This window comes from Puma concolor, chromosome E3 (assembly GCF_028749965.1).
Source record: "Puma concolor isolate L17-30 chromosome E3, mPumCon1.1.hap2, whole genome shotgun sequence".
In the NCBI taxonomy this organism is placed as follows: domain Eukaryota; kingdom Metazoa; phylum Chordata; class Mammalia; order Carnivora; family Felidae; genus Puma; species Puma concolor.
In genome coordinates this window covers 15,751,368-15,771,690 of record NC_141682.1, presented here as the reverse complement: position 1 = coordinate 15,771,690, position 20,323 = coordinate 15,751,368, and the positions used below count along the sequence as shown (strand labels likewise).

Genomic DNA, 20,323 nt, shown 5'->3' with positions numbered 1-20,323 from the left:
TTAAAGCAAATTATAAGGTTTTAGCTTTACAGTCTGTACTCCTCACAGATGAACGCAACAAGATTAACCATTATTCCTTAATATCATCCACTAGCCAGCCCATAACCCAATTTCTCGAAATAATGCTTTTTCACAATCGGTGTGTTTGAAGTGAGGTCCAAAGGAGACACAGATTACGTCTGGTTGATGATACGCTTTTAATGTGCCCATCTTTCCCAGGTTTCTTTCCTATACCACCACGCCTGTTTTGACCCTGCTTCCCTCTAGACCCGCCCCTTGCACCTCTGAGCCAATCCGAGAGGAGCCGGGAGCGCTTGGGCTACCTAGCTTGGATCTCTAAGCGGGGCTTCTCTCTGGGCCCGCCCCTTCCCCCTCTGAACCAATCCGGACGGGCTGGCGAGTGGCATGGCTGCCCCCAGCTCTCCGGGCTCTGGGTATACTGGTAATACTTCAAGATAGTTCTGGTCGTCTCCCGGTGTCCGAGCCAGGTTCTTCAGGTCTGCAGTCCTAGTCTATCGGGCCGCAGAGCCTGGGCTCTGAGGAGAATGGGTAAGCCGTCACCCCCTCCCCCCGCCCCCCGACAGGCAAAATCGTGGAGGGGGAGGAGAGAGGGAACCGTTTTTCTCACTCTCTCCTGGCGGAGTGGCGTCCTCGAGGACCGTCCTTCAGAGGTTGTTGCACTTGTCAGCCCGGGACAGGAGCCATTGACAGCAAGGGAGGATTGATCCTTGCTTTTGACCTGGCTTTTGCCTCATGAGGTTAGGGGATGAGTTCAGAAGGAACTGTGCTTCTGACCTCAAGTAAAACGCATAGAGAACTGCCCACTTTCTTTACCCACGTGTTTGGTGGCTTTTGGTCTTTTCCAGGGTGGAGCAGCAACGGCAAAGCCCATGTTTGTTTTTTCCACGGTGGAGCAGCACCTGTAAACCCCAGAATTTAGGCTTCGCCTTTTGAAATTGCCTCCAGTTCAACATTTGAGGCCAGGTCCATTCATACGTCTTTCCAAAAAACGGGGTGTGAGATCCATTGCAAGTAACAGTGGGTCTTTAAAACTAGAGCAAAGAGAATAGTATTTTTTAAAGCTTTTCTTATGGAGTACTCAAAACACAGCAGAGTTAATTCCACGTAAAGTGTTTTGACTTTGTTCACTTCTCTTGCTTCCAAGTGCTATATCCAAATGAAGGTACAATTTTGTGTTTTTCTGAGTTAGCATCGTTACGGTAATTTTATCACATGACCACATGCAGTTGTATATTATTTATATTAGAGTTGATTTTTTTTTTAGAATTCTTAGCCGGGTTGTTGAATATGAAGGTTGGTTTTATTTTATTTTTTAATGTTTATTTTTGAGAGAGAGACAGAGACAGAGAGAGACAGCATGAGCAGGGGAGGAGCAGAGAGAGGGGGAGACACAAAATCCAAAGCAGGCTTTCCAGGTTCTGAGCTATTCAGCACAGAGCCCATTGCTGGGCTTGTGACAGCTTAGAGCCAGATGTGGGGCTCGAACTCATGGAGTATGAGGTCATGACCTGAGCTGAAGTCAGATGCTTAACTGAGCTACTCAGGCGCCCCTATTTTATTTTTTATTCTTAAAATAAGGATGGGCAGCTTTGTATATGTAACTTTATGTAAAATTACATGTATGTATTTTTTAAATTTAGATCCTTCTTTGGATACATGGGACTTCTCTTCACCTTTAATATCATTATGGATAAACAGGTTTTACATATATTTGGGCTTTGCCTTTGGCATTAGCCTTTGGATTTGTTTCCAGATTGTCATCAGGAAGCAGGTAAGTGGAGTTGGTTTTTATAGGAGAGAATTAAGGCATTAGATTTATAGAGAATTTAGAGTGCAGATTTTCTAAGGTTTTCAGAAAAGCTAAAAGGAACTTTTCAGTCACTTTTATGTTTGGTCTCTACACAGGTTTTTTTTTTTTTTTTATGCCTAAAAATTTTATTCTCAGTTTTTAGAGACAAATTTATTATGAAATAAGTTATTTATGTTTTCTTTGATGGGCTGTGGATGTTTTACTCTTGAGATACAGGAAGAGTTCATAATGAAAAATTAAGCCTTCATAAGAAAAATCTATTTAGCACTTTTAAAGAGTAGTAGTCTTCTGTTTTCTTACCACTAATTAAGGATTGGAAAGTAAGTTCCTCGTCTTATTTCGATAAAGCACATTATGGATGAATGTATGTATAGTTAGTTCTGTCCTGGAGGAATTGGGAATCTTTATAGCCTTAAGGATCGTAGGTCCAGCCTTTAAAGGACCTAATTATATCAAGGGGTTAATATTTGAGGAGTACACCAGAAAGATTAAGAGAATAGTAAAATCGGTTATTGTCTGTGCTGTCATCACTACTGAAGTTGGGAAAAGACTCAAACTTGATGGATTTTGTGTAGTTGTTTATCTTCAAGGGCAAGAACTCAAAGGATAAATCTGTTCCAAAAGCAACTCGGGATTTGATGACAAATGGTTATATCTCTCTTCAAAAGAAGGACATCTTAGTGTCTGGAGTGAAGATTTTCTATGGTTCCCAGACTGGAACAGCGAAGGTGAGAACTTCATATGATATTTTTCTCTGGGTTTCTTGATCTTTTAGAAGATCGCTTAAAGGTATCCATTCACAGTGAACTGAATCGGTCTTCTAATTTTTTTTTTTTTCTTTTAAATCTTCTTTTTTCCCTTCCTCAGGATACCTTTTTCCTTCCCAGGGCATTGCGTGGGTTTTTAACCCTTGTGCCCAATTCCAGCCTTGTGCCCAATTCCAGCCCAATTCCAGTCTGATGGTCACTGTCCTGAGGGGTTTTGTGCTGAAGCTTGCTTCTGCCTCAGCAGAATGGAGAGTTCTAAGCCTATTACTGATGGCGGGTGCGGAAGTAGGGGATAGTGAAAAGAGCATGTCAGCAGTAGCGTCCAGTATGGGACGGGGCCCTGACTTTCACGACGTCACACATCTACTTAATAAAACGTGTTTTGATTTAATAGCGTTAAAAGTGTTAACAGTAGACATCGAATACTGCTTAAAGTAGATATGTGCTGCGGATGTATTTGCTGTCGGCTTCTTTGTTATGAAGGTCACAGCTATTTAGTGCTTTTTAGGAAAAGATTCTAAGGCGAAGGTGAAAATGAAGTTAAAAAGTCAGTGTCAACTGATTTTTGTGGGGTACTGAAGAGGGTCGTACTGCCCTCTTGTGGATGTTTTGTAGAATAATATTTCTTCGCTTTTCAGAACTCCAGTGCCGGCTTTGTGCCACATCATAGTTGAAGGTCACTTAACATTAAGGGTTCAGCCTTAAGCAACAGAGGTGGGGAACCAGAAGAAATGTAAAAAAGGCATCTGAGCAGCCAAAACAAAGTCCTTTTATGTTACTCATAGAAGATCTCAAAGCCTCTCTTTATGTGTGTTTTTAATTTTTTTAAAAGATCAAATTGACACTTGAAGACTGTAACAAATCCAGGTGTGTGGGGGGTTCATACTAAAAAGTACTTTCTAGTGAATCTTTTTTTAACTATTTTTTCTTTTTGATTCCTCTGATGGCTGTTTCTTTATGCTGTGTTTCTAGATTGATCAATGTTGGATAAAAGTTATTGACTTCTTACATTAGTTAACACAGACTTTCCTCATATATCGGTTGTTGGCCTGTTGGCTTAATGTCGTTGGCATCTCATTGTTGATACGGGTTAGATGACCCTCCTAAAAGCTATGCCATCTGAATTTCTTTATTCTGCTTTCACATTTAATGGCTTCATATTTGCTGGGTGTAGATTAGTTTTTCCTTACAGCTTTGAAGGCATCACTTTATTGTCTTACACCGGTCAGTGTTGTTGATGAAAAAGTTAGTCTCCTCATTCCTTTGTAGATGACTTGATTTTTGTGTTTCTGGAAGCTTTTAGAGTCATGTCTTTGTCCTTGAGGTTTGGAACTTTTTTGAGATGGTGTCTAGGTTGGATCTTTTTTCAGCTGTTGTGCTGGACACTTGGGCTCTTTTGAAGATTTGTGAGCATTTCTGCTAATGTTTTTGGGCATATTTTTTCCCTTCCATTTTCTGTTTTTTTCTTTAAAAAAAATTTTTTTTTAATGTTCATTTTTGAGAAAGAGAGTGAGAGAGACGGAGATAGAGTGTGAACAGCAGAGGGGCAGAGAGAGAGGGAGACACAGGATCCGAAGCAGGCTCCAGGCTCTGAGCTGTCAGCATAGAGCCAGATGCGAGGCTCAAACTCACAAACCATGAGATCATGACCTGGGCCCAAGTTGGTCGCTTAACTGACTGAGCCACCCAGGCTTCCCATTTTTATTTTATTAAAAAAATTTTTTTTTAAACTGTTTTTTTCTTTCTGTCATTTGTGTTGGCTGGATATTAGAGCTTTTGGATGGCTTCTTTGTCTTAAATCTTTTCTCTTTTGTAACTCTTTTTCTTTCCACTTGGGGTTGTGGGATTTCAATTCCAAACCTTTTTGAATGTTTTATTTTGGTTCTTATGTTTTTAGTTGCAAAAACACCATTTTGTTCGTTTTTTTCTACCCCTCCCCCCAATTTTGTTCGTTTTTAAAACATGTTTATTTTTGAGAGAGAGCTCGTGCACATGAGTGAGTGGGGAAGGGGCAGAGAGAGGGGGACAGAGGAGCCCAAGAAAGCTCCATGCTGACAGCAGAGAGTGTGATGTGGGGCTCAAACTCAAGAACTGTGAGATTAGGACCTGAGCCAAGGTCAGACACTTTCTAACCTTGCCATTTTTCTTTCCTGCTGCTTGTTCTAGTCAAGTTCCTGGTGAACCATGGTTTTCTGTTCATTTTTAGACAGAATGATGGGCTAGCTGGTGTGGGTTTTCTCTGTTCTTGTGTGAACAGATGTGTGTTCTTTAATTATAAATTTTTCACCGGACGCTCTGTGCAGGGTGGGTCAGAGCATACCGTGTGACCTATTGCCTATTGGCCCCATATCTCCCTCTAACTGCCATCTCAGATTTTTTTTTTTTTTTAAGAGTAAAGCGCCTTGAAAATATCTGCCACTCTCTCTAAATCTCCAATTTCCCTACTCCTGTTTTTCTTGGACCACTCTTGTCAGGCTTCTATGCCCTGACGTGTTCCCGGTGCTTTCCATATTGCTAATTAGTTCTCACCTTTCATCTTACTTGACATTCTTCTCTAGGTCATCCTCCTGCTTGGCCAGGGCTAGTCTTCCTTACTTATCATCTGTAATTTCTCCTCTGCTTGACCTCTAAAGGTAGGAGTGTCCCAAGGCTCCGTCCTTGAGACCCTGTCTCTATTTGCACTCACTGTGCTTTCTAAGGGATCTTATTATCTAGACTGTGTTCTTGCCTCTAGATACAATTTGGCAGACTTTCTCTGTAAAGGGCAAGCCATTTTATTTTTTACGCTATGTATGTGTATGTATTTAGGCTTTTAGTTTTTGTGGGCCAAACAGCCTTTGTTGCAGCTGCTCAGCTCTGCTGCCTTGGCGTGGATGCAGCCACAGACAATACGTAAATTAAGTGGCATGACTGTATCCCTGTAACTTGCACCTGTAGAACCAAACGGAGGGCTGGATTTGACCTGCCGGCCTTCGTTTGTATGCGCTGAGGGCCTCTGAATTTATGGTTTTCATCTGAACTGTTCCCCTCAACTCCAGACTCCCATGTCCAGTTACCTATCTTAGATCTTTATGTGATGTCTAGTAGGCATCTCAGAATTCAGATGCTCAAACTGAACTCCCGAGTTTTTTGTCCAGACCTTTTTCACTTACACTCTTTACCAACTTCATCTTTCCAGTTGCCTAGCTCAAAGAAAACCTTTGGCTTCTCTCTTTTTCCTACTCCCCTCCCCCCATGCAATTTGTCAGCAAATGCTGTTTGTTCTACTTCCACAATGGATCCAGGTGCCAGTCACTTCTCAGCACTGTGGTTCGGGGCACCCTCAGATTTTGTCTGGATCACTGCAGTCACGTCCCCTTCATTCAGTGCCGCTCGGCCCCTCCCTCGGCTTCAGGGCCCTCTCAGCTCCACAGCCAGAGGGACTCTGAAAACTTAAGTGGAACCGCATTCCCATCAGTGACCTCCTCATTCACTTAGAGTAAATGCCAAAGCCCTCACAGTGGCCAGGAAGCCCTCACGTCTGGTTTTCCATTATCTCTTTTACCTCATTTCCTTGGTCCCCCCCAGTCCCTTTGCCAAGCCTGCCCCCTTTGGGCCTTTTCACTTCCATGTTACCTCTGTTTGGGGTAGCCGCATGGCTTGCCCTCTCATTTCCTTCAGGTTTGGCTCAAATCTTTGTCTTTGAGACCACTTCTCCAGTTCTGATACCAGCTACCCAGAGTTTTTGTCAGATTCCACAGGTATAAGGGCCCAGTCTACAAGACTTGTCTTCACTTCAGATGCCAGGGGCCACTAGTCCCAGGGGCCACCTGTGCTTGTGACTGGAACAGCTATAAGTTCGATCCCACGGTCCTCCTTAGGTTCGATAATTTCCCGGAACGATTCACAGAACTCAGGAATTGCCTGACTGGCTACATTTACTGGTTTCTTGTAAAGGACACAAGACAGACACAGACAAATGGCAGACATGCATAGGGCAAGGTATGGTGGACAGGAATGGCTCAGAGCTTCTGGACCTTCTCTGTGCACCACCTTCTCAGGGTAACAATGTGTCCACCAACCCAGAAACTCCCTGAAACCTGTCCGTTAGAGGTATTAATGGACATTTCAAATCATTGGCCATTGATGATTGAACTCACTGGGAACGATGGTACTGAAAGTTCTAAATCTCTAATCATGTTGTTGGTTTTGTGACGACCAGCCTCCCTCCTGTAGCTACCTGGGGCCTGCCTCCCCATAAGTTACTTCATTAGGATACCGAAGTCAGTAAGTTCCAAGGGTTTTAGGACCTTTGTGCCTGGAACTAGGGGCAAAGACTGAATATGTGTATGCATATTTTTATCTTATGTACCTGTTCTGACACTCCCTGTGTATAATGACAACTATCGTCATACCTGTAATACTGTATTCTTACCCTTTACCCCGATTTATTTTCTTCCATAGCACTGGTCATCCTCTGATTAACTATGTGTTTTCTCATTTCTTTGCTGTGTATCTGTCCATTAGAATGCAAGCTCCCTGAAGGCAGGGACCATGTGTGTCTTGTTCACTGTTGTGTAATATTTCCCAGAACTGAGACTGGCATAGTAGATGCCCAGTAAATTAATAGATGCTTGGTAGGCTTAGCTTTAATCCTGGGAGCTTAGACTACTTAGCAAAAAATAGGAAGGCATTTTCCAGAGTGCTGACACCTGGCTAGAGGTTTGAGCTTTCCCCAAACGTTGGGTTCATTTTGTTTGGAGAAGAGCTAGCAGGTGTTTTGTCTGGGGGGTAAAGGGTGGATGTTGCCCAGGCTCTGTGTGCACTTGTTCCATATACAGATTGTGTACTGATGGGCTCTTCTCTGCCCAGGGTCCCCCCCAGCTTTGGTGTAGTGGCTGACTTTGAGCCCAGAACCCCTCTGGGGTTCTGTCAGGAACATGGACTGTCCCGTAGGGCTTTCTCCTCCTTGTCAACCTGCTTCTGTTTGCTTTTTATCTTCCAGAAACGTGTCAGATTTCTTACATCCCACATTCTCTTCCCTCTTCAGGATTTCTTACCTCCTCTATGTTTATTCTAGTGGGGCAAAGCAGCTGGAATGTCAAAAAGCCAATTTAGATTTAGTCCCGTATATGTACTTACAGAGTGAGAACAGCACAGTTGAATGATTGATCTCCATAAAGATGCTTGGGAAAATGGTAGAAGTGAGAATAGCGTTTGGGTTTATGATGATAAATGTCAGTGACTGCAAAAAGTTTTTCATGATAAACGCCTATTCCCTTGCCGACAGAGGTAAATTAAGACTGTACTTTGCTTATTTAGCTCATCGAAGAGTTTATGTGATTTTTTTTTTTTTTTTCCCATTAGGGATTTGCAGCAAGTCTTGCTGAAGCAGTTACCTCCCTAGGTCTGCCTGTGGCAGTTATTAATCTCCAAGAATACGATCCAGATGATCATCTAGTAGAAGAGGTTGGTAATTGTGTTAAGTTTTTCTTCAGTCCAAACTCTCAAATGTAACTGACCTCCTGCGTTCTGGGATAAATAGAATCTTCAGAACAAATTTCATTTTCATGCTAAGGCATTTCAGTTGGCTGAGTTTGCAGGGTCAGTTAGAGGTGTTGAATATATGGTGTGGGACCCATCCCCCTGGCATGTGGTCTCTCCTGGGGTGGGGGTAAAGGTGGGGAAGCTTGGTGGCTTGAAGTTCCCTCCTCCCTCCTGAACCAACCTCATAATCCAGGGAAGATTGTGATTGATGGCAGTGTGCAGAGCACGTGAACCACGCGTGAGCTTGCTGAGAGGTCAGGAGCCACTTGGGTAGCAGAAAGAGGATGGGTTTGGGACTTACACAAGTCTCTCACTACCTGCGTGACCTCTGTGCATTACTTAATTATCTGTGTGGGTTTAATTTCTTCACCTGAGAAATGCCCCTTGCTCTCGTCTAGTTACACTCAGAGAAGTTTGCCTTACAGCACTGATTCTCGAACCAGCATTCTCAGCATCTCCTGGGAACTTGTTGGAAATGCAGGCCGGCCCTGCTGAATCAAAGTCTGGATGGGGGACTGTATTTTTACAGGTGCTCCAGGTGATTCTGAAGCAGCTAAAGTTGGAGAAGCACGTAGAGCAGGGGTTAATGAACTACTTCTGTAAGGGGCCAGATAGTAAATATCATCTGATTTGGGCGCTGTGCACACAGTTCTGCCTTTGAGGCACAAAACAACCATAGGCAATGCAAATGAATGAGTGTGCTGTGTTCTAATAACACTTTGTTTTTAAAAAAAACAGGCAGTGAGCTGGACTGGGCCTATGGGACATAGTTTGCCAGCCCCTTCTTAGTCGATAGCCTCCTAGCTGTAACTGTCCATTTCTTTCTCCCATAAGAAAATGGTGGGGTGCAAATGAGTGACCTTGAATCTGCTCACAATTTCTTGTGAAAAATTATTAGCAAACTTTGAGATTTAATTATTTTTTTTACCATCAAAATATTTTATTGGGATTTAATTATTAATAAAGGATTGCTTATAACTTATCTCATGACTTGGAATTTAAAAACAACATTTTTTTTAAAGGTTTGTTTATTTATTTACTTAGAGAGGAAGGATGTGAATGAAGGAGGGGCAGAGAAAAGGGAGAGAGGATCCCAAGCACACTCCACATTTGATCTCATGACCGTGAGATCTTGACCTAGGCCGATATCAAGAGTTGGCCACTTAACTGATTGAGCCCCCCAGGCGCCCCATGACTCGGAATTTTTGAGGTTCATTCAAGCAGATTGGAATACCATGGCTAGCAGGACTGAAGGCGTATTTTGTTTCCCTGTGTAGATGATAGTGCCATGTGTTAAGTTACCTTACATTTAAAAAGTTTATTACATTAATTTTTCAGATAGTTTTAATGACATCTTTCTGTTTTTCTTCCCGACTGATTTGGATTTTGTTTCCAATAGGGCAGTTGGAGATGATAGGAGCTTATAGTCTGAGGACTGGAATGGAATATATAGTTAAGGGCACCAGGGGTGTATTGGCAGGGGCAAAGGACTGGGTTTTCTCCCCGTGCAAAGTGTTCTTGCTCTGTTTTCTTCCACTTTTGAAAGTGAGTAACATTTTGAAAGCACCCTGTGCCCTTAGAGACTAGTATTAATGTGGATGTCAGCATTTTAAAAAGGGATTTTCTTCACTGGTAAGTTATATTGTGAATATTCTTCTGAAATAATTACTTTCTTGGTTAGGTTACTAGTAAAAACGTTTGTGCCTTCGTGGTTGCTACGTATACTGATGGTCGACCCACTGAAAGTGCAGAGTGGTTCTGCAAATGGTTAGAGGAGGCATCCAGTGATTTCCGATTTGGCAAAACTTACCTGAAGGGTATGAGATATGCTGTATTTGGCCTGGGAAATTCTGCCTATGCGAACCACTTCAACAAGGTAGGTACAAAGTAGGTGTATGTTGAATTGTAGTGATAAATTCTCTTTTAATAAAAAAAAAAATTCATACACACATTTGTGTGTGAAATAATCCACAAACTTTGGTACTTAATAATAAACTTGTTGTGTTACTCTATTATAATGGGGAATTGTTACACATATGTATCCAAGGTTGGTGCGTAGTAGGCGGTCAGTAAATTTTATTGAATAAAATGCTTATACTTCCTGTTGTCTAGTGTCTTAGTGGCTTGGATTCACGGTCATTGAGTCTAGTCTGCCGTCCCCAGGCAAGACCTTGTGGATGGAAGATCAGTGGTTCTTTGGACTGTCTCAGCTGCCTGTTCTATAGTTGAACAACCTTTATGGCTCAGGCTAACTCTGAATACCATTGAGCTCATTGTCTTTTAATGATTAATTTTTTTTAACGCTTATTTATTTTTGAGAGATAGAGACAGCACGAGTGAGGGAGGGGCAGAGAGAGAGGGGGAGTCACAGAATCTGAAATGGATTTGGGCTCCAGCTCGGGAACGGTGAGATCATGACCGAGGCTGAAGTCGGATGCTTAACCGACTGAGCCACCCAGGCGCCCCAATCATTAATTTTTTTTCTTCTTTTTTTTTTTTTTTTTTTTTTTTAAATTTTTTTTTTTCAACGTTTATTTATTTTGGGGACAGAGAGAGAGACAGAGCATGAACGGGGGAGGGGCAGAGAGAGAGGGAGACACAGAATCGGAAACAGGCTCCAGGCTCTGAGCCATCAGCCCAGAGCCCAACGCGGGGCTCAAACTCACGGACCGCGAGATCGTGACCTGGCTGAAGTCGGACGCTTAACCGACTGCGCCACCCAGGCGCCCCCAATCATTAATTTTTAAAAGGAAATAGAAGAAAAGCATTTGCTGCCTTTTATGTAGTAAGACATTGTTTTGTTTTCCTAGATCTTTTTTCTAAATGCAATTAACTTGGGCTCCTTTTCTTTTGCGTTCTATCCTCTATACTTTAAGTAATAAAAATATAGAGCCTCTCCATTCCTTGAGATTCTAAACAGTTACTGGAACTTTTTGTATATGTACCTCTTCCCAAAATTGGGCCCAGCCAGGCTCACCTGTCTTTGGTAGAATGTGAGTAGAGGTGAAAGTAGAGATCTTCTTTTGAGCTTGTTTTCATTCAGTTGTTATATCAAGATGTGTATTTCTGGCTATATTTTCAAAGGAATTAGAAAAAAAAAAGGTAAAATTCAGATATGTGAGTGTTTAATGCCTTGCCACTCACAAAGCCTGTTAAGTTTTGAACTCTCTCTCTCTTTTTTTTTTAATTTAGTTTGTGAGAGAGAGGGAGAGAGCCACGAGTATGAGCAGAGGAGGGGCAGAGAGAGAGAGGGAGAGAATCCCAGGCAGGCTCCTTGCTGTCAGTGCGGAGCTCCACACAGCTGTGAGATCCCGAGTGGAGCTGAAATCAAAAGTAGGATGGTTAACCAACCCAGGCTCCCCTTAAGTTTTTGAGCTTTTAACCATGCATCTTGGCAATCCCTGTACCTCAGCCTAACTGCTTCTTACTGCAACACGTTCAAGTTCTGAATTTATAAAGCCGTGAGGCGTGCCAAACGGGCTGCACTTTCTTATTAAAGTGGGCTTTGCTACATTTGGAATCTCATTTTGCTAATGAGTTATTTTATTCTGACCATGACTAAGAATAGGGGTTTTCAGAGTCTTTTTTTAGGTAGTAATCTTAACCTTAATAAAAGGGTTTGTCTGTCCCTTTGTTTAAAAAAAGTCTTTTGCAAGGTGCCTGGGTGGCTCAGTCAGTCGAGCGTCTGACTTCAGCTTAGGGTAATCTTGGCAGTTCATGAGTTCGAGCTCCGCATCAGGCTCACTGCTGTCAGTGTGGAGCCCGCTTCGGATCCTCTGTACCCCCGCTTTTTGTCCCTCCCCCACTTGCACTCTAAATTTTTTTTAATGTTTATTTATTTTTGAGAGAGAAGCAGAACATGAGCAGGGGAGGGGCAGAGAGAGAGAGGGAGACAGAATCTGAAGCAGGCTCCAGGCTCTGAGCTGTGAGCACAGAGCCCCATGTGGGGCTCGAACCCACACACTATGAGATCATGACCTGAGCCGAAGTCAGACGCTTAGCCGACGGAGCCACCCGGGTGCCCCAAGACATTGAAAAAATAACAATAAAATAAAGTCTCTTGCAGAATCTTGTCAGAATGTAACCAGTGTAGCGTTTCAGGTTGCGGCTGGGGCTGGAGGGCCTGCTGCCCTTCAGCTAAGCTCCCTCTTCCCAGCAGCAGCCAGTGACAGGGGTCCCGGAGGATCATGGACCTTTTGCAGAGCAGTCTACAAGCCTGTGATGCCGAGGATTATCTGTCTTCTTGCAGGTTGGCAAGAATGTCGATAAGTGGCTCTGGATGCTTGGTGCTCACCGTGTGGTGGCTAGAGGGGAGGGTGACTGTGACGTGGTTAAAAGCAAACATGGCAGCATTGAAGCTGACTTCAGAGTTTGGAAGACCAAGTTCATCTCCCGGCTACAGGCACTTCGGAAAGGAGAGAGAAAACCCTGTGGCGGCAACTGCAAGAAAGGCCAGTGTGAATCATCTGCGGTACGGAGCCTCTGTGTCCCTGTCTCGCTGCTTTCCCCTGGTGTTTGGAGGTGCTGAACCTCACCTCTGCCCGGAGAAGCGCCTTCTCTGGCTTCTAGTTAGAGGGAAGCTCTGAGACTCACGCGGTGGCGTTTTAGAGAGAGAGCGGCCTTAAGAGTGAAGCCAGTTTGTGCTCTGTGCCTTCCCACCTCTCCTATTTAATAGTTACGTGGCCAGCAGGTAGTTAATAGTTAATAGTTACACGGCCAGAGGCCTGAAGTTAGCTGAGCTCCTGTCCTCGTGTCCCCTAACCACGTCCTCCTGCTGACCTGTCTTACTGAACGATTCCTTTAGTCACTCAGACTGGAAGGCTGTCCCATCCTAGATTCCTGTCTTCTGTCCCTCACATTCTAAACAAGTCTCTTGGCTCCTGGTTCAGGTACCTAGTTCCTTGGAAGCTCATGTCACCAGGCTGTTTCACGGCTGTCTGTCTGTCCTTTGGCACTGGGTCACTTGTGTCATTCAGGAACCACTTTACATTCTGACTCACTTTCTCTCCACCCTTGTTCCTGTCATTACCCTTTGGGGCAAAGCCATCCATGAAGGTGATTGATCCAGCCGCCCGACCTTCCAGTTGCCTGGCCTTCATACCCCCAGCAGGCATGTTCTTCACTCACTTAGGCCTCTTCCATGGTCATCTCTGAAATTTCATGTTCCTGTGACCTGAACTCTGACCTGCCTCAGGTGTCCTACTTTATTTACAATTCTTTTGATCCCATGCCTTTTTCATTGGGGAGTGAAAACTGCTTTCTTCACTTCTGCCCTTATCCAGGTTAGGTTTTATGCTCATTCTCTTATAAACGTCTTCAGTTGCCTTGCCTTCCACTTCCTTTTCTCACCCAAATGGCCAAACCCCAAGCCAGGTCGAAACCTCCCACCTGCCTTCCCCTTTGCCTGCTGCTTGCTCTTTGACCCTGGATTCACGACCACAGGCCTATGTATGCACTCAAACCTGCCCAGCAGTCTCCAGCGTTCTTGTGTGAGTTCCCTTTCTCACTCTCCAAGATGACTGATTAATACTCTCCGTGCCTGGGGGCGCCTGGGTGGCTCAGTTGGGTGAGCGTCTCACTCTTGATTTCGGCTCAGGTCATGATCTCACGGTTTGTGGGTTCGAGCCCCACACCTGGCTCTGTGCTGACAGTGTGGAGCCTGCTTAAGATTCTCTCTCTCATGGGGTGCCTGGGTGGCTCAGTGGGTTAAGCGTCTGACTCTTGATTACCGCTCATGTCATCATCTCACAATTCGTGAGTTCCAGCCCCACAGTGGGCTCCAGGCTGGCAGTATGGAGCTTGCTTGGGATTCTCTGTTCCTCTCTCTGCTCCTCTCCTGTTCATTCATTCATTCTCTCTCTCTCTCTCTCTCTCTCTCTCTCAAAGTGAATAAATAAACTTAAAAAAACCCCAATTCTCTCTCCCTGTCTCTCTCTGCCCCTTCCCTACTGGTGTGCTTGAGAGTGCGTGCTCTCTCTCTCTCTCAAAAATAAATAAACCTAAAAAAAGACTTCTCTCTGCCCCTTCCTCCAGCTCTTGTAGGAGGCCATCAGAGATCTCTTGTAGCCCCCAACCCCATCCACACATCTTCCCCATCTCTTATGTGGCAGGAGACCAAGGGTCTAAGTCCTGCGAGAGCCGTTCTGTGCATGCGCTGGAATCAAGGACTTTGTCCCTTTGTTTATTGCGTCTCTCTCCTGTATTGTTAGTCTCTTCCATTCTGCCAGATTGTTCCCGTAAGTTTATGAACGTGCCCTGGAATCACCTGTGTTCAAACAAACAGGAAAAGCAAATATAAAACAAATGTTTCTGTTTTGTGTGTTTCAGCTGCTGTTTTGTTTTTCTGTTCTCTCTCTCTTTTTTTTTTAAGTTTTTTTTTTTTTAATGTTTATTTATTTTTGAGACAGAGAGAGACAGAGCATGAGCAGGGGAGGGGCAGAGAGAGAGGGAGGCATATAATCTGAAGCAGGTTCCAGATTCTGAGCCGTCAGCACAGAGCCCAATGTGGGGCTCGAACTCGTCAACTGCGAGATCATGACCTGAGCCGAAGTCAGACGCTCAACCAACTGAGCCACCCAGGCGCCCCTGTTCTCTTTTATAGCCATTCTTTTTGCTTATATTTGCTTCCCTTCCCACCAGTTGGTCTTTTAATATTTTTTTACACTGTTTAAACAAATTGAGGTAAAATTCACATAACATATCATTAACCATTGTAAAGGATACAATCCAGTGGTATTTAGGACAGAGTCCTGTGCAACCACTTTTGTATGTGTTGGTACGCTTGTTCATTTTTCAGACTGGCCAGTTTCTAACTGATCTGTGTCCATGTTTGCTGGTTCTTCTGTCGGCTCAAGTCTGCTACTGAAACCCTGTAAGGAGATTTTAGTTTGGTTCTTACGTTTTTCAGATCAAGAATTTCTTTGTTTCCTTTTTATGATTTCTGTCTTTGTGTCGATATTCTGTATTTCGACATCGTTCTCCTAGTTTCCTTCAGCTCTTGGAGCATATTTAAGACCATCGGCTTAAAATCTTTTATTTAGTGAAGTCCAGTGTCAGGGATGGTTTTGGTTGATTTCTTCTGCAGGTAGGCCAGACTTTTTTATTTCTTTGCATGCTTCATAATATTGTGTTGAAAATTGCGAGTTTTGAATATTATAAGGTATTAACCCTGGAAACCAGATTCTTTCCCCCCTCAGGGTTTATTTTTGTAGTTTGCTATGGGTTATAATTGTTTGTTTATTGACTTTAAAAACTATCTTTTTAAAGACTGCCTATTGTACATGGTTTCTTTACTTTGTATTCAGCTAGTGTTGTGACAGATTTTCTTGAATGTCATTTTTGGGTTTCCTTTTTCCTGATTCAGTGTTTACTTGGGTCTTGTAAGCCTTTGTCAGAACTCTGGGAATTAGAGTTGAGTCTATTGGTTTTTGCTTAGTTTTTAGGTGTTTCTGTGGGAGAACAGGCCCTTGGAGTTGTCTATTCTGCTATTTTGCTGATGTCACTCTCGGTTTTTAACATGTAAACAGATTTTTTTTTTTTTAATTTTTTTTTTTCAACGTTTATTTATTTTTGGGACAGAGAGAGACAGAGCATGAACGGGGGAGGGGCAGAGAGAGAGGGAGACACAGAATCGGAAACAGGCTCCAGGCTCTGAGCCGTCAGCCCAGAGCCCGACGCGGGGCTCGAACTCACGGACCGCGAGATCGTGACCTGGCTGAAGTCGGACGCTTAACTGACTGCGCCACCCAGGCGCCCCAACATGTAAACAGATTTAAGTAAAAAAAATTTAAAAAAAAAAATTTTTTTTTTTTTCAACGTTTATTTATTTTTGGGACAGAGAGAGACAGAGCATGAACGGGGGAGGGGCAGAGAGAGAGGGAGACACAGAATCGGAAACAGGCTCCAGGCTCTGAGCCATCAGCCCAGAGCCTGACGCGGGGCTCGAACTCATGGACCGCGAGATCGTGACCTGGCTGAAGTCGGACGCTTAACCGACTGCGCCACCCAGGCGCCCCAGTAAAAAAAATTTTTAAATCAAAAGTAACACTTGTACATTTAAGACTTCAAATAGTACTTCTAGGCTTTTAATTAAAAACTATCCTTTCTTCCCTTATTCTGTCTAATTCTTATTTTCCCAGGGTTGTCACTTTTAATTCTTGCTGTTTCATCAGACATTTTACCTCTACATTCCTAAATAATAGGCTCTTCTTGCTATTTCCTGGTTTTTAAAACATTTCACAATCTCTCTCCCTCTCATGGACATACACACACACACACACACACACACACACACGCAGTGTCACTTTTCCTCTCATTTTCTTGTGCAGTTGTAGCACATTTTCTGGCTAGACTGTTGCTTCATTATTGTGACTGTATATGTGCTCACATTTCTGCTGTATATTATGTTATTATATTTTCATTCTTTAAAAAAAAACTTAACTTTTTTTCTGAGAGAGAGAGAGAGTCAGAGTCAGAGGGAGTCAGAGTGTGAGCAGGGGAGGGGCAGAGAGAGAGGGAGACACAGAATCCAAAGCAGGCTCCAAGCTCTGAGCTGTCAGCACAGAGTCTGACATGGGGCTTGAATTCATGAGCCATGAGATCATGACCTGAGCCGTCGTCAGAGGCTTAACCTACTACTGACCCACCCAGGTGCCCCACATTTTCACTCTTACACATTATTTCCCTTAGGTAATGGCTACATCAGTTTTGATTTCTCTATAATTATCACTGATTCATTCTAAAGTTCTATTGGAATGAAAATTATTTCTTAGTGTTCTGTAGTTTTTGTTGATTTCTTGGAGGCTTCTCACGAGTCCTTATTCCTCCACTTTGGCGTGGCTGCAGTCCCAACCTTGGTGTGGGTGGAGTCCTGTGTCTTCTGTCTGCTGTGATGCGCAGCCTTCCTGTCACTGGTTTACTGGGTTGGATTTCCTGATTCTGGTATCTCCTTTATCTTCTAATTTCTTAGTTAACTCTTGTTTTTGGAGCATGTTCTCTAGTAGTTCTCTGAGAAAGGTTGTTTCGGAAGTAGATTTTCAGAATGTTTATATCTACATGTCTTTATTTTGCCTTCATAGTTGATTGATGCTTCACTGAGTATAGAGTTCTAGCTGGGAGTCATTCCCCCCTGCCCTGCCCCCAAATTGAACACAGTGATCTGTTGTCTTCTAGTTAGAGTATTGCTTTTGGGAATTTTGGTTTAATTTGGTTCTGCGTTTTTATTATAAAATTCTCCTTTTTTTTTTAATTTTTTTTTTTTTAAATTTTTTTTTTCTTTTTTTTCAACGTTTTTATTTATTTTTTGGACAGAGAGAGACAGAGCATGAATGGGGGAGGGGCAGAGAGAGAGGGAGACACAGAATCGGAAACAGGCTCCAGGCTCTGAGCCATCAGCCCAGAGCCTGACGCGGGGCTCGAACTCATGGACCGCGAGATCGTGACCTGGCTGAAGTCGGACGCTTAACCGACTGCGCCACCCAGGCGCCCCTTTTAATTTTTTTTTAACATTTATTTATTTTTGAGACAGAGACAGAGCATGAACGGGGGAGGGGCAGAGAGAGAGGGATACACAGAATCGGAAGCAGGCTCCAGGCTCTGAGCCATCAGCCCAGAGCCCGACGCGGGGCTCGAACTCACGGACCGTGAGATCGTGACCTGAGCTGAAATCGGACGCTTAACCGACTGAGCCACCCAGGCGCCCCAAAATTCTTCTTTACCCCTCCCAGAAACTTTAGAATTTTTGAAATAAAATCCCTGTATCTATTCTTAGCTCTTGCCTCCCCGCCTCCTCCTGCCCCAAAACTCTCTGCCTATGTTTTCTGCTTTCTCCTCTTGCATGGAATGTTTTTTTCTAGTTTACATGTACATGAGAGATGTAGCCTTGTGGGGTCCCAGCTTTGACTTTGGTCTTCTGTGTTAGACTCTCCTCCTAGTATTGTTTCCTCGACTTTCCTCTTCCCTGGTCCTGTCCAGCTGTCAGAATAGGTTCTCCGGAGTTCAGCAGATACCCTCCACTCCATCACTTGCTTACCTCCTAGGATTCCCTTTTCAGTTGATGCTTGTCCACTTTTAATTCCTCGTATGTTTGTTGACTTAGTGATACGCTTGAAATTGTGCTACTAAAATATTCTGTTACTCAGTGTTGGTTATTTTCCACAGGAAGGGTGTTCAGTGTCTTTCACACCCTGCAGCTGGGAGCAGAAGTCCCAGTTCACGCTCGCCCACTCCGCTTTGGCGCTCTGCCCCACGGTGGCTGCTCCTTTCTAGGTCCGAGGACATCATGTTGTCAAGCCCTGTGGGTATTTCTCTGCCTTCATTTTGCTTGGCCTCTTCGTAGGGTTTGATATCGTGATTCCTTCTTCGAATCACTCTTCTCTTGACTTTCACAATACCATTCTCGTGGTTTTCTTCCTTTTTCCCCTGGGATCTTCTTCCCTTACCTAACCTCTGCGTGTTGGAACGATTCAGGGCTTGGTGTGAGGTTCTTTTCTTTGTTGATACTTTCTTCCTGGATGATCTTACCCAGTTTCATGGCAGTTAAGTACTGTCTGAGTGCTAGTTATTCCTAAGTTTGTATTTTTGTCCCTGAGGTCTGCCTGGAATTTTGTTCTCTTATGTGCATCCTCTTTAAAATCTCTGCTTGGAGGTCTGAGGCATCTCATACTTTACAAATTCAAAATGGAGCTTTTCATTTCCACTCTTCTGGTCTATTTCTCCCCAAATCTTTCTCATCTCAGTAAATAGCACCACCGTCTCAATTACTTAAAAAAGAAACCCAAGAGTCATGCTTAAGTCCTTCCTTTTCCTCATTCCTGCCTTTAGTTCTTCACTAAGCCTGGTTGGTTCTGTCTAAAAGAGAGGTCAGGAAACTTTTCTGTGAAGGGCCAGCTAATAAATATTTCCATGTTTGTGGGCCACATGGTTTCTGTTGCAGCTGTCAGTCCGGTCACTGTATTAAGAACATAGCTATAGATAACGTGTAAGTGATGGCTGCCTTTACATTTGGCCTGAGGCTGGCTGCATTTGGCTTGCGGGCCATACTTGCTGAACCTGTAGCCTAAAATATCTCAGATCTGTCCCATGAACTCACAATCTTGGAGGCTCACTACTTTGAACAATATATTTCTGAAACATTGATGTTCCAGGAGGAAGAGCCCTTTGAGAGCACCAGTGAGGAAGAGTCTGGTACTGAGGACCACCAGAATCTAAATTCTGTCGTTGATGTCGAGGACCTCGGCAAAATTATGAATTGTGTGAAGAAAGAAAAGGTACCGTAACTTTGGGAAAGAGTGCACCTGGATCCCGCTGTTAGTAACATCTAACATTTGCCTCCTGTCTTGAGAGTTTTCTACTTCTTTGCCATTTTTACATGAACTTTGTGAAAATCTTCCCTCTAAGCCCTGTGAAAATGAGCTTGTAGTAGAATAGGCAGATTTTAGGGCAGGAATTGAGGGAAGGGTGGATGGTTAGAGGGACTTCAATGTTGTGACTGAGGAGACAGACAGGGTGAACAGCATGAAGATGGACTCGTGCTGAGATTCCAAGTAGAACTCTCTCTCTCTCTCTCTCTTTTTTAAATATTTATTTATTTTTGAGAGAGAGAGAGGCAGAGAGACACAGAATCCGAAGCAGGCTCCAGTCTCTGAGCTATCAGCACAGAGCCTGACGTGGGGCTCGAACTCGTGAACCACGAGATCACGAACTGGGCCGAAGTCGGACACTTAACCGACTGAGCCACCCAGGCACCCCCCAAGTGGAACTTTCTTCAAGTGCTTCCGCCTCACGTAGAGTGAGGGCTGTTGAGCCTACAGACAGCACCTTGGTCTGGAGGTGTTGAGATCAGTGTAGGTGGAGGCCCTAGGAATCTAGGAAACATTAGTCTGGGTTGTCATTGCCGCAGACAAGATGAATGTGAGAATGTGCGGTGTAGTAGGAGTCTACGCAGATTCCAATGATGTGAAATGGGAGTAGTATACACAATAGCATAAGAGTGTATAGACTCCATTCATGTGTCAGTTTTGGGAAATGAGAATATCCTACACTGGGAATGTGCCCAGTGCCTAAGTTTTAGAAACAAAAGAAGTAAAACTATGGAAAAATCCAAGAAAATCAATGATAAAATTGACACAAACTCAAATGAAAGAAATCAGTAAGGTAGCAGGATATAATGTAAAAAGCCAAATAGCCTTTGTCTTTCCAA

General features: G+C 43.7%; 1 protein-coding gene across 2 annotated transcripts in view; it reads left to right on the top strand.

Annotated features, from left to right (window-relative positions):
- The first annotated feature begins 372 nt into the window (after window positions 1-372).
- Window positions 373-20,323, top strand: part of LOC112859877 (S-adenosyl-L-methionine-dependent tRNA 4-demethylwyosine synthase TYW1) — a 210,959-nt gene continuing 191,008 nt past the window's right edge. For both annotated transcript variants that reach the window (XM_086692048.1, XM_086692047.1), the window contains exons 1-7: window positions 373-549; window positions 1,662-1,792; window positions 2,407-2,559; window positions 7,945-8,046; window positions 9,806-10,000; window positions 12,374-12,595; window positions 19,269-19,391. In XM_086692048.1, the coding sequence (XP_086548174.1) occupies window positions 546-549; window positions 1,662-1,792; window positions 2,407-2,559; window positions 7,945-8,046; window positions 9,806-10,000; window positions 12,374-12,595; window positions 19,269-19,391 (930 nt within the window). In that variant the 5' untranslated portion in view covers window positions 373-545. The remainder of the gene's footprint in view (window positions 550-1,661; window positions 1,793-2,406; window positions 2,560-7,944; window positions 8,047-9,805; window positions 10,001-12,373; window positions 12,596-19,268; window positions 19,392-20,323) is intronic.